At 43.7% G+C, this 13493-nt stretch overlaps 1 protein-coding gene across 1 annotated transcript in view; it reads right to left on the bottom strand.

Moving 5' to 3' along the window:
• The window catches only part of LOC126531128 (GA-binding protein alpha chain-like), a 37286-nt gene that overhangs the window by 13515 nt on the left and 10278 nt on the right, over positions 1 to 13493 (bottom strand). The window contains exons 4-6 of the mRNA XM_050178544.2: positions 10993 to 11077; positions 7612 to 7692; positions 6052 to 6183 (exon numbers count right to left, since the gene is read on the bottom strand). Of these exons, the coding sequence (XP_050034501.1) occupies positions 6052 to 6183; positions 7612 to 7692; positions 10993 to 11077 (298 nt within the window). The remainder of the gene's footprint in view (positions 1 to 6051; positions 6184 to 7611; positions 7693 to 10992; positions 11078 to 13493) is intronic.

Here is a 13493-nt window from a genome sequence, read left to right as displayed (position 1 = left end):
ACTACATAGTGTCTGCCATGAATTTATGTAAATATTGGATAAAAACATAAAATGAATGCAGATGGGAGGACTGTGAGGAAAAGTTGCCTTTAAACACATTAAGGGGTCTACAGTCCCGGACAACTACTTGGAAGCAGCCAACAACACAAATTACTTCATGTACATAAAATAATTAGAGGTGTACGAATACTGATAAGTACATTTCAAGATGAATATCGATACGAATCAAGAAAAAAAATATCAAATTGAGTATCGCATATCAGAAAATTTATAACAAAGCTTAATGCTTACAATCTTTACGCAAGAAAACACGGTGCTGCACATTCTCAGTAATCAACTAGCATTGCAACTAGATGCAGGTGTCTGCAGCCAGGTGGTCAACGCACTACAGTCACATGGCACTCTCACGCCCGCCATGTAAATTTAAGCTATAGACTCGTAAGGGGTTGCTCGAAACTAAAGAAAAATATGATGTGCGTCTCTGGGAAAGAGAAACCACTGTATGGTGCGTAGCAAAGATGGAAGCCATGAACAACATTGGTGCCATCCCGTAAACAAGCTACCATAGACGAGGCGGTTTATCAGCTTCCAGAGTATCGTGCGATCCTTTGCATAGATCTACGTCGATTTAGCGCCAAATCGAATGTGTTAGATCGCCGAACAGAGCTGCGCCGGTTAGGTTTAATGGCCTGACTGACAGCTGTTGAAGTGGTGTTCAGGCCCGCGGACATGCGTACCAAGTTCACCTGTGCATTTAAACTCACCTGTGGACAAAAAGCTCCGATTTGCGTGAATATGCGTGTGTGAACACACATAACCAATATGATCTACATGGCTTCCGACAGCTAATGAGCCTGATCTCCACACATGCTTTCGTGATTTCAAATACACACTGCTTTTGGCGCCATTCCCACAGTCCACATCATGTTGTTCGATCAATCCTGCCAACCGACAAACGTTGTCCTGACTGAGATCATGCACTGTGAGAAGGCTGGGCACATTAAGGCAGCAACCACTCCAAGTTCTTCAGCAAATATACCATATATAAAAAAATCGAATAGTAGATATTAGTTTCATGAATCGAATTATTCAAATGTTCACTATTTGATTCGATCCAATGTTTTCAACTAGGTATTCGCACACCCCTAAAAATAATGCAATGCCCGAAACAATGACGAAGAGCAAGTCAAATTTGTAGGCATAAAACAAAAACAAAGCATGGCAGATACATATTGTCACGATTGACAAGCGCCAAATCAAAACTAACTCAATATAAAATCAAACAAAAAACTGATAAAACAGGGCACACTTTAATTATAGACAAACTGAAAACGATTACACAGGAACCTCATCTTCTCTTCTGCAATGCACGAGATCTTCGTCTTTTTCTACATCCCACATACTGGATATGGCATTTGCCTTCCTCCAGAGAGAGCATCGTCCCGATGCTCCCCTAGTGGCAGGGAGATGTGTCAGATGAGGTGTGGGCACTTCACTTCATTCTGAACAACAGGGCTTTATGCGCACAATGTGCACGACTTCTGGTGGACGCTGCCTTGCCCTGGAGGAAGCAGGACTGTCAGAGGTAACCGCAGAGTTCAGGTCGCTGAGGTGCTGTACAACCTTGTACGGACCAAAGTACCTCCTGAGTAGCTTTTCTGAAAGCCCTCGCCAATGGATGGGACTCCAAACCCACACTTCGTCACCTGGCTGATGTGTGATGTATCGGTGCTGTAGACTGTAACGTCGAGCACCATAGTCCTGTTGTCGGGTGATTCTGATGCAGGCAAGTTGTCTCGCTTCTTCAGCCCGTTGAGCGAAAGTTTCAGCATCTGTGCGGTATCACCACAGTCATGTGGCAACATCGCATCGAGCATCGTCATCACTTCACAGCCATGAAGAAGGCTAGATGGTGTCTTTCGCATTGTTTCCTGTTGCGCACTGTTGTAAGCGAATGTGATGTACGGTAGAATGTCATCCCGATTTTTGTGTTCCATGTCTACGCACTCAGCATGTCGGCGATAGTCCTGTTCAAGTGTTCTGTTAGGCCATTCGTTTGTGGGTAATAGGCTGTGGTCTTTCGGTGAGCCATGCCACTGAGGCTAAGCACTGTCTTTATGAGTGTAGCCATAAAGGCAGTCCCTCTGTCCATCATTATCACCATTGGCGCACCGTGCCTCAAAACCACGTTTTCAATAAAGAATCTCGTTGCTTCGACTGTGGTGCCGCTTGGAAGGGCCCTGGTTTTTGCATAGCGTGTCAGGTAATCGGTGACAACTATTACCCACTTATTGCCAGTATCGGAAGTCAGGAATGGTCCAAGAAGGTCCATCCCGATTTGGGCAAATGGGGTCGTGGGCACTTGGACTGGTTGTAGTAGCCCAGGTGGTTTCATGTGTGGTGGTTTACGTTGTTGACAATCGAGGCACATGCACACGTAATGTTTCATAAAAGTGGCAATCTTTGGCCAGTAATATTTCTCTTTGACTCGGACCAGTGTTTGTCTGTAGCAGAGCTGGCCAGACGTCGGTTCATCATGACAGGCTTGCAAGACCTCATGGCGGAGAGACGGGATGACAAGCAGGCAGCTGCTACCACTTGCAGAGAAGTTCTTCTTGTAGAGAACATCATTATGGAAGCAGAATGATGGCAAGCTTCTTGCAAATGTTTTAGGCGCGCTTGTAATCCGGCCTTCTAAAAAATAAATTAGCAGGATCAGTTCGCTGTCTTCCCGCTGCTGACGAGCAATGGTGGCCATGTCTAGAACTCCTATAAAAGCCATGTCTTCGTCATCTTCCGTGACTTCTTGCTCAATCGGTGACCTTGAAAGGCAGTCTGCATCGGAGTGCTGTCGTCTGGACTTGTACACCATTGTCATATCGAATTCTTGAAGCCTTAGGCTCCAACGTGCTAGTCAACCGGACGGATCCTTCAAGTTCGTCAGCCAGCTAAGTAAGTGAGCGACGATCACTGACAACACTGAAGCAACGGCCATATAGCGATATGGAAGAAACTTCATAACTGCCCATACTACAGCAAGGCATTCCTTTTCCGTGGTCAGGTAATTGGACTCGGCACGTGAGAGCGTCCTGCTTGCATATGCAATAACTCTCTCGGCTGAGTCTTGCCACTGCACGAGCACATCGCCTGGACCTACATTGCTAGCATCTATATGAATCATGGTAGGAACATTCTCGTCAAAGTGAGCCAGTACAGGAGGTGTTTGCAGGCGCTGTCAGAGATCATTAAGTGCTGCTTGTTCTTCTTAGCCCCATACGAAGGCAACGTCTTCTCTTGTAAGGCGCGTTAACGGTGAAGCTATATGTGAAAAATTGGCAATAAATATTTGGTAATATGCACAGAGACCTAGGAAGTGCCTCACTGCCTTCTTGTCCGTTGGCGCTGGGAACATTGTGACGGCCATGACCTTGTCAGGGTCAGGGCGGACACCTTCATGACTCACAACATGACCTAAGAACTGGAGTTCCTCGAACTCAAAGTGATACTTCTCTGCTTTCAGTGTTAGGCCGGCAGACCATACCATTTGTAGAAACACCAGCAGCTACCTCAAGTGTACCTCGAATGTTTCCGCAAAAACTATGACGTCATCGAGGTATAAAAGTCGTCTGCCACTTCAGGGCTGACAGAACCGTATCCATGAGTCGCTGAAAAGTTGCTGGAGCTGAGCATAAACTGAAAAGCAGGACCTTGAATTCGCAAAGCCCATCAGGCGTTACAAAAGCAGTCTTTTCTCTGTCTCTCTCGTCGACCTCGATTTGCCAATAGTCACTTTTTAGGTCCATCGACGAGAAGTGGCAGGCATGCCTCAGCCTGTCGAGAGAATCGTCGATACGCGGTAATGGGTATACGTCTTTCTTTGGCCCCCGGCTCTACTTACGGTAGTTGACACAAAAACTTAGACTGCCGTCTTTCTTTTTGACCATTACTACCGACGATGCCCAAGGGCTCTTTGTTGGTTGGACAACATCGTTGTCAAGCATTTTCTTCACATGCTCTTGGATCGCTTCGCATTCTTTTGTTGCTACACGGTACGGGTTTGGTCAGATTGGTCTCGCTGTCTCCTCCGTGATAATCCAGTGCTTCGTCAGTGGTGTCTGACCAACTCTGGATGTGGACGAGAAGGAATCGCGAAACTGGTGCAGCAGGTCCATAAGGAGCTGCCTTTCTGCTGGTGATATAAGCTCATGCTCACGTCAAGAACAGGTAACGGTGCCGAAGCGTCTTGCTCTCCCTGTTGTAATGCAAAGCATTCGCCGAATTCCGCAATCTTGTCAATGTAAGCAACTGCTGCGCCTTTAGCAGTTTGTCGTTCCTTGCTGTAGTTTGTCAGAAGTAGTTCTGTTTGCCCATGCATTACTTTGACAAGACTTCTGCTTATGGCAACACCTTGAGTGAGCAAAGCATAATTATCTGCTCGGCAAGACCTTCCCCATCGTACTCTGTGTTGTACCTGACGGAAACAAGACAATAAGATAACGGTCGTACGGTGACATCGTCTATGATGCGCAAAGACTCGCATTGTAGTTCTGCACTTTCGTCCCCAGAAAAGGTTAGTATACCTTTTGGTATGTTGGTGACGGCGCCATACTCGCATAAGAAGTCCATACCTAAGATTACATCTTTGCAGCAGTCGGGAAGAATAACGAAATTTGCGACGAATGATGAATCCCCTATGTTGACCCTTGCAGTACACTTGCTAGTCGGTGTCAGTAGCTGGCCTCCAGCACTTCTAATGTGCAGCCCTGACCACTCCATTTTCACTTTGCAAAGTCTGTTCACCAGTTTTTCACTTACGTTCAATAAGTCCGCGCCAGTGTCTACCAGCACCGTCATGTCGTGGCCGTCAAATCATGGCTGTATCGACTTCTCGTTTGACGGCAATGGGGGATTTTCAGCACTATGACGTGTGGTAACCTTCCCCCCTGAGGTCACGGCCTTCAGTTTTCCCGGCATGGGCTGGGAGATTGCCCTCGGAACACATCGGTGGAACTGTAAATGGGTGTTTCGACATGCGGAAAACGTCCTAGGCTTGATGTGGGGCTGTTGACAGGCGTCCCAAACATTTACCCAGAACCTCCACCAGTGTCATGATTCACAAGCAGCAGGAACTGATAAAACAGGGCACACTTTAATTATAGGCAAACTGAAAATGATTACGCAGGGACCTCATCTTCTCTTCTGCAATGCGCGAGATCTTCGTCTTTCTCTATGTGCCGTATAGTATTGGATGTGGCAATATAGAACTACCTTTTACAATTTAGGTGGAGACTGCAACAAGCACTAATAGGGAGACCAGAATGGCTATTCTGACAAATTTTTGGAAATACATCGCACGAATACTGCTTATCTGAGTTGGCTATTTATGTTTACGACATGGTGGCCATCGATCCTCACTAGTCTTGTTGGGTGCTACAATACCTTCTCGTGTGAATTCAAAAATCTTGCAAGCTGTTCGTAACTTATTTCAAATTGAAACTTTACATTCAGCTGTCATTTTAAATGGAAGGAGTGAGGAGAATACGAGGAACCTAGTAGCTTAACTTTTCGTCAGCAACAACTATATGATGACAACCGTGAACAAAACCAGGGAAGAAATGGGGGAAATTTACTGTTATTTTAACTGAAATGCAGAAGTTATGAGGAAAAGGAAACTGAAATTGGTCAAAAATACAACTTGTCACAGGCGGGAGTTGAACCCACATTTTCGGCATTACACTGCAGTGCTTTATGTACCAGTGAGCTACCACAGCCAGTCCTTCTGTCAACATTTTTAGGTACCCTTGCATACTATAAGTACAAGATTAACCCTGGGAGTGTTGTCCAGCCCTGCTCAAAGCCATGGCAGCAGATATTGAAGCACATCAAATGAAAAATTCTAATAGAACCTGGCAAAAGTGTGGCAAGTGATGGCAATTTACATAATTACATGCACAATGCTAGGAGACTGTAAGGCTGTAGTATGGGCCAGATATGAAACAAAGGAGACCCATAGTGAAAATGGCAAGCTTAAAAAGTAGGTACACTTCTCACCAGTCGGTATCTTGTATTTATCTTGCTCCTTCTTGAATTCGCCGGAGACAATCCACCGTGTTACATTCTCCGGTTCTTCGTTTTCAGGCAGTACTACTTTACGTACAACAGGAGGCTCTCCTATCAATTCCTCTGAAACATGAAAAGGAGAACATGCTGAGAAACAAGGGCACTACGACAAGATAACTGTGGGTTTTACCGTATACTACTTCCATGGGCCACCCAAGTGTGTTGTATCATAAAGAAATACAGTACTGAATACTGCAATTTTCAGTCTTGCACGACCAAACCATGCAAAACTCCAAAATAACCTCTGTGCAAACACTCAGGTTAATTAAAAATAACCCTGCTTTAAAAATTGATCAAACCTTTTAATTTGCAGGACCATACTATCAGAACTAGTGTTGGATGTCATTTAAGTTAATGCGGAAGCAAATGATTAACATCTAGCAACAGCTACATGCCGATGTGAATGTAATGCGAATTTGGATAGTAGCGCATGTCCGCGTCCTTCGTGTCTTCTTTATGTGTATGTGTAATTTCTGCGCTGTATTTAGAATTTACAATGGTTTGATTGTGCATGTGACAAAAACAGCAGCATATATATGCTATGGAGACAGTTTCACAAAAAGAGTAGGAATGGGATGTTTGTAACATAATGCGCCTGTTTCATTATCACTACCCCTTACGATCATCCTCTTTTCCTACTGTTCCCTTTTCCTTTTGTTTACCATGGAGTAGCAGGACAGAAGTAAGTCCTTTGGGCTGACCTCTCAAGCTTTCCATCAGTAAAGTCTCTCCCTCTCCCAACAACATAAACACTTTAAAATGGTAAGGTAAACCATAAATACAAAGCTGACATGCAGCCAGAAAGGGTTTTATGGGTGCCTGATAGAATGATTCTTGCGTAATTCTGCTTTAACCTGACAGGTGCAGTTCTGTACTAAATGGCTCCTGTGGGTTGTTACCCAGCAGAATACATCAAATTCACAGTGCATTATCCAAGATTTTAATGGTTCATTCTTACCAGCTTTCCCAACTGAATGCTGCCAAGAACTAAAAAAAAATAAGAGAGTTCTGCACAAATGGGACGAACTGCGTGTCACTACAAGTAATCTGTCCTAGCACTCAGCCACTGTTCTTATTTACCCAAATCAAATGCCTTATTAAGCTTAATTCAATTACATTTAGTTACTCCATTAATGACCACAGCAGTATCATAAATAAGAAAGTTGAACAGCATCTCAAGAAACACTTGGATCTAATGTTTCCTAAGAGCAACCTCATTCATGTATACAGCAATTCAGGTCCAATATCATAACCTCAAGAAAGTGTGTTGTCATTTTTGCCATTCCTTCCACTTCATGGCGTAAAATTTCTGCAGTGTGAAGCACTGAAGTGCGGAAAAAAGGAAAAAAATGGACGAAGCAAGGATTGCTTCAATCATTCCAAAACAGAACATACATTCATTTGCAAAAGTTTGCAGGACAAAACTGCACAGGTGCCCCTCACACATGAAAAACCTGAATATGTGCCGACAGAATTTATTTGGCAGCATACCTTGTGGCATCACATTCTGGGCCACTGCAAGGATCTCTTCGGCTGGCTTTAGCACGTCCACAATGTTTATCTTCTTCACATCTGAATTTGAGGAGAAAAGAAAAAAAAGATGGCAAAAAGTGCCTTATTAATGCACACTTCAAAACTTGCAGAAACTATGGCACATGCATGCTGCATGTGTAAAGACAAAACATAGCAAGTATGACAATTTAGGAAACAGTTAATGGATATTTTAATTTGATACCAAAGTTGATAACAAAATGTCGGACCTTGCATCACTAACACTATCGTACCATCATGACACAAAACAAAATTTGCTGATGTTGTGATGTTGATAAGACATAGGTATGATGTCATTAACATAAAAAATGTATGCAAGCATTTCTTACAGGTTGCTCTTGCATGCCTGTTAACACCCATGATTTGTCTAGGAGACTCCTGCATTCTAACCAATCTTCCCAATGGTACCGACACAGCCATAAATCTTCTGGAAAACGGCCCCAATCCCACCACACTAAAAAGAAAAACAAAAGTGTCATGCAGTACAGTAGCATTTGAATTGACAGTATTCCAAAATAAATAAATTGTAATTGCCATTATGCACTAGGTAGCTAGCTGAAGCTAGATTTAAACCCAAGCTATTTGTGTGTAGGCAGTACAGGCATGCCTAACTCAGTTCGCTTCAGATTGAGACATGTGTTGAGGAATGCGCGTGAGAGAAAGGTCTAAAATGCATTGCCTAATGGCCAGTTCACCGCAATACTGATATGTTATGCGGTGAAGTATGTTAAAAGTGTAAAGGGACTACTGTCATAGGACATGTGTTCCTTAATTAAACATGCATGCATGCATAGTCTCCAGTCACACTATGAGCACTAAGACGTTTAATAACTGTACTGGCAGCCCTTCAGAGGTGTTTCCAATGTTGCTGTGTCGCAACTACTAGTGCCAATGCGGGAAGAACTGTAAACACAGTGCTCCCACCCATGCCCGTGCATATTGGCACGACATACAGGCCACACCTGTGCATTCTGATCAAGCCACGGTGCCAATACATACTGTGTGAGCAAGGCTAAATTAGAAAGCATGAGCTTGGCACTATCATAATGAATATAGTCAAACCCACTTATAACGATACCGCTTTTAACAATATATCAATTACAAAAATAAGAAGCTACTGCACTGTCAACCTTTGTACATTTTCCATGGTGAAATAACCCGCTTACTACAATGCCCCGATGCTGCATTATCAGTTATAACGATGAAGTCTGGCTGCTGAGTGTCTGTGCTGAAAGGTAGTGAAATGCGAAATCCTTGAAAAGAAAAAAAGAAAACCAGAAATTTGAGCCGCTGAACGATGGCCCTGAAAGCCGCTGCACGCTCATTTTCCAACCTTCTCCGCGCGCCTCTTTGCTGTCGCCCTCCCACTCCTCCAAACGCAAATGGGCTGTGCCCATAGCTCTACGCCACACCACCCTCAGAAACACGAATGGACCATGCCAACTGCGCTGCTCCCAGATTGCACGCTGGCTCATCATTCAGCACAGTTCTGCAAACAGCTTAATCGCTCGTGTCATCTTTGTTGGTTGCGTCAAAATCATTCCTGGTCACATGGTTTCTCAGCCTCGTTTGACTCACCGCCGAAATAGAAGATGACTGATCCACCCGCTGATAATCGGCAATGCACAACGTCGTCGGTAAAAAAAATTGTACAGCTATAGATTTGGAAACTAAGTGCGTCTAGCCAATGAGGCGATCGCCGCGAACGTGCTTGCACCGGATAGTGACGGCGACGACAGCAGCGATGATGCAGTAGGGCAGGCTGCCTCAATGTTGTCCTCACAGGAGGCCCACCAAATGATTCAGCCCCTCTGGTGCTTCATTTTCACGAGGAAGCTTCTGCTCCACTACGTGGAGCACCTGGATGCCTTGAAGAAGGATGTCGGCAAGCTTCGCGTAAAGCATGCAAGACTGACAGACAGGGTTTTCTCATGCAAGCCAGTGAGAAGTATGTGGCAAAATGCTTGTGACGATCTCGCCTCAGCATTTCTTCTGTATTTCTCAAGCTGACGGGTTGCTGCGGCAACCTTCTTGCATGTTTAAAGAGGCCCCTTTTGGAGCCACCAAAGCGATGCCTTGTCGAAGCTCACATATCATTTGCCACCCATGCCCCTCTTTGTAGTTGTTATATCAGTGCCATTCCTTAATGCCAACAGCCGCAGCTTCTTACACACGGTCGGAGCACTCAGGAAGCAGTTAAACGAGTGAGCACAATCAGCAGCCGGATGGAGGAATGCGGTGGGGAGGGGCACTGGCTTCCCCACAATTATATTTTTCTCACAGCAGCTTTGCCATCCCCCTATTTTGATTTCTTCATGCAACTCGGTTATAACAATTATCGGTCACAACAATGGAATTTTAAGCACTTGAATACTGTTATAAGTAGGTTTGAATGTTCAACTGTTCAAATGGTGTCATCACATGGAAATCTTGCCATCTGTAGGTTAGCCAGGCCAAGCAGTTGGTCAAAATGTGTGTAAGTGTCTACACTGTGCCGTTTAAGTTGCTTTTGCTTAGTTTCACTGCCAGAGTAGATATTTCAAACTGCGAGTGAATATTCACCCCACTGCAGTCAGTATTTTGTCAGGTCTTGTATTTCTTAGTTTCTTCATAGCAGTAGAATGCTGACTGAGATAAAACATGACCTCACCAAATTTTCCATTTACCTTATTATATCCAATAATTTGTTACAGTCTCTGTTTGTTAAGTCGAGGTTCAACTGCAAAAAATTATCTCTTACTTCAATTACTTTTTAAAAATCAGTTGTGCCTTTGACATTCATAACGGGAGCACAAAATCTAAAAAAAAGTTTATGCTTGTTGTGGTAGATAAAACACTGAGCACTACAGATCCAGGTAGTTGTCAAGGGAGTTGGGAAATCAGTTTATCTTACCAGATTTTTAGCTTAACAGTTCATTGAATTTGTGAAACTATAAGGTCCCTGGCCTATTTAGCATAGTAGAGAATTCATATCAATAGAGTTCAACCTAAAGGGAGAATGCTGTTAGTGTTTCAAAACAGAAATAAGGCTATACTAAGCAACAAAGTTGGGGTGGAACCACACATAATACTGCACATCTGTTTCACCTGCATGGTGCTGTCCCAAAGGCTCAAATGAAACAAATTACAATGCTATACCTTTATAAACTTCCAGATGTGCCTTCAAGGACAGACACAATGCTCTTAGGCTTCCTCTGGTGATTTATTGGGCAAACTTCTGCATGCTCATCAAGTGTGACATTGACATGTATTTAATATCAGGGTAATGAACATGGGAGACGTTCTCAGGAAAAACAAGTAGGTCAAAGACCAACAGCTCACCGTCCTTATTGGTGATCTCTACGTTGACTTGCACAAGCCCCTCTCCTTGCACACACTGGTCAACTAAATTCTTTGTGGCATTCAGCTGCAACAGTTTGAAAGCATTGGTGGATCACTGGTACACATCCTGGCCGCACCCCATTCCAGCAACAACAGACTTATCCCCAAATATGCAAGATGACATAGTACGAGGTCTGTCCCAAAAGGTCGTGCAGTACGTCTAAAAAAACTAATTCCACAAACTTTCAGCTACACCAATGCGGTCACCTTTAATTCACTCCCCATTAGATGCAGTGCGCTAGTTTCACTTCTTCCATTGCTGCTGGAGGCATCCTTGGAAGTCCTCTTCTGTTCAGCGCTTCAGCAGCAATGTCATTTCCTTTTGAAATGTTGTTGCATTCCCGAAATTCTGCCTTTGGAGCAGCAATTTGCATTTAGGGAACGAAAAAATGGCACAGGGGGCTAAATCCGGTAAGTAGGGAGGGTGTTCTAGCACAGTGATAGAACTGCATGCCAAAAACTCACGCACTATCAATGCAGAGTATGCAGGGGCATTATCGTGGTGCAGAATTCAGCACCCCTTTTTCAACAAATTTGGCTGCACGTAGCCCTCAAAATCAGTCATATGCTTCAGGACTTCCATATAGAAAGATGTGTTAACAGGTCGACCTTCAGGTACAAATTCGTGGTGCACAATTCCATGGCAGTCAAAAAACATGTTCAACATGACTCTGATGTTTGCTTTGCTCTTATACACTTTACTTGGCCTTGACTCATCTTTCTTTTTCCACTTCTTGCTCTGCGACTTCGGCTCAATGTCATATTCGTAAATCCAAGTTTTGACGCCCTTTGCAAAAATTCATTGCTGTCATCTGAAGTTTTCAAATCAGTGCAACATTCTCTCTGTCGCAACTTTTGCATAGAAGTCAGCAGTTTCAGCATCCTGGCACAAACCTTTTTCATTTACAAATTTTCATTCAAAGTTCAGTGAACAGATGACTTTCCCAAGCAAAGTGCTTCTGCTATCATGCTAACAGTCATTCAGAGGTCACAGAGCAAAAGAGAATGCACCCAATTAATGTTTTCATTTTTGCACAAGGTGGAGGGGCATTCTGATCTTGCATTGTCCTTGGGGTTTTTATAGCCTTCCCAAAAACACTAGACCCACTTGAACATGTTTTTTTCCTTTAGGGCACCCTTTTCATAGTCATTTTTCTGCAGCATTTGATTAAATTCTGCACCATTCTTGCCCAATTTCACAATAAATTTGATATTGATTCTTTGTTCTGTCTATTCTGATTTCAATTTTGACAAAGACTAAAAATTTGTTCCACAAGAAGTGCACACATTAAATTCAGCCTTGTCATGCAGTGGTCCACATCACAGAGAGCAACCACAGTCCTTTTGAGTGGAGAGAGGCATCCATACACCCTTTCCCACTTTTTTGCTGACTCACGTACTGCATGAACTTTTGGGACAGACCCCCTATGTACATTCTTAAAGATATTTTGTTACACTTCTGATAAATTAAGACATCCATCCAACAAAGTTTCCTTCCTGAAAGTGTTATATACTTCTAGGACTAGACATCAAAGGGCCCCTCACAAGGTCTGGCCAGTTTGAGCTGACAAGTGCAGTGAATACGATGTGTGCTAAGTATTACATACATCACCATCATTCTGCTCAAGTACAGCACAGTACAGCTGGGTTCACACCTAGGAATAGCTTGCTACAACAATCCTACTTTAGATGGCGGTTATGTCTCAGCCACCCTTTGTCTCTTGAGAGCAGTGGAAGGCGAGATTACATTATTAACACCACTCAGTCATTCACTTCAGTATGTTTACACCCGGCACAAAGCATTCATGAAATGTTTACTAGAACTATTACAGAGCTGTGACTGTTATTCACCAGACGCTACGGAGCATTTTTTATGGCAGAGAATGCATCTGTCTATTTAATGCAGCCAAGCTCCTGCTACCAACACAATTTCAGCAAGGAACAGCACAACAGCTTCATGTAATACAGTAACCATGCTGTCTACGTCCATGTCAAAGCTCCACCAGCCCTGTGCAATCAGCAGCAGATTCACAGTGACAATGTCAGGCAATTAGGGTCTGAACACTTTTCCACTCAGTTTGGCTTGATCATATTTATGCTTGCCTTCTACACAGGGAGAGTTTAGGCACTAAGAGAGACCAGAAGCAGATGGCTGTCCCAGGAAAGGAGTGGGTAGCACTTGTGTAATAACATGTTGCAAGAGAAGCAATCAATTTGCACTTCTTTGCAGTTTGATTGCAAAAGAATTGCAATCAATTCTTTTTCTTAGTCCACATGCTTCACATTCGCCACACTAAAGTGGGTTTCACATTACTGGCAACACTGTATTTCCACTGTACTTCCACCTGGTATTATGTGGCACACTTAAAGCAGCTGGGGTAGTTACTCAGTAGCATGCTTTGTTGGCACGCAGCACACCCAGTATCCAATCCTGTAGAACA

The sequence above is a fragment of the Dermacentor andersoni genome, chromosome 5 (assembly GCF_023375885.2).
Source record: "Dermacentor andersoni chromosome 5, qqDerAnde1_hic_scaffold, whole genome shotgun sequence".
NCBI classification, from domain to species: domain Eukaryota; kingdom Metazoa; phylum Arthropoda; class Arachnida; order Ixodida; family Ixodidae; genus Dermacentor; species Dermacentor andersoni.
This window is presented reverse-complemented; position numbering and strand designations above follow the sequence as displayed.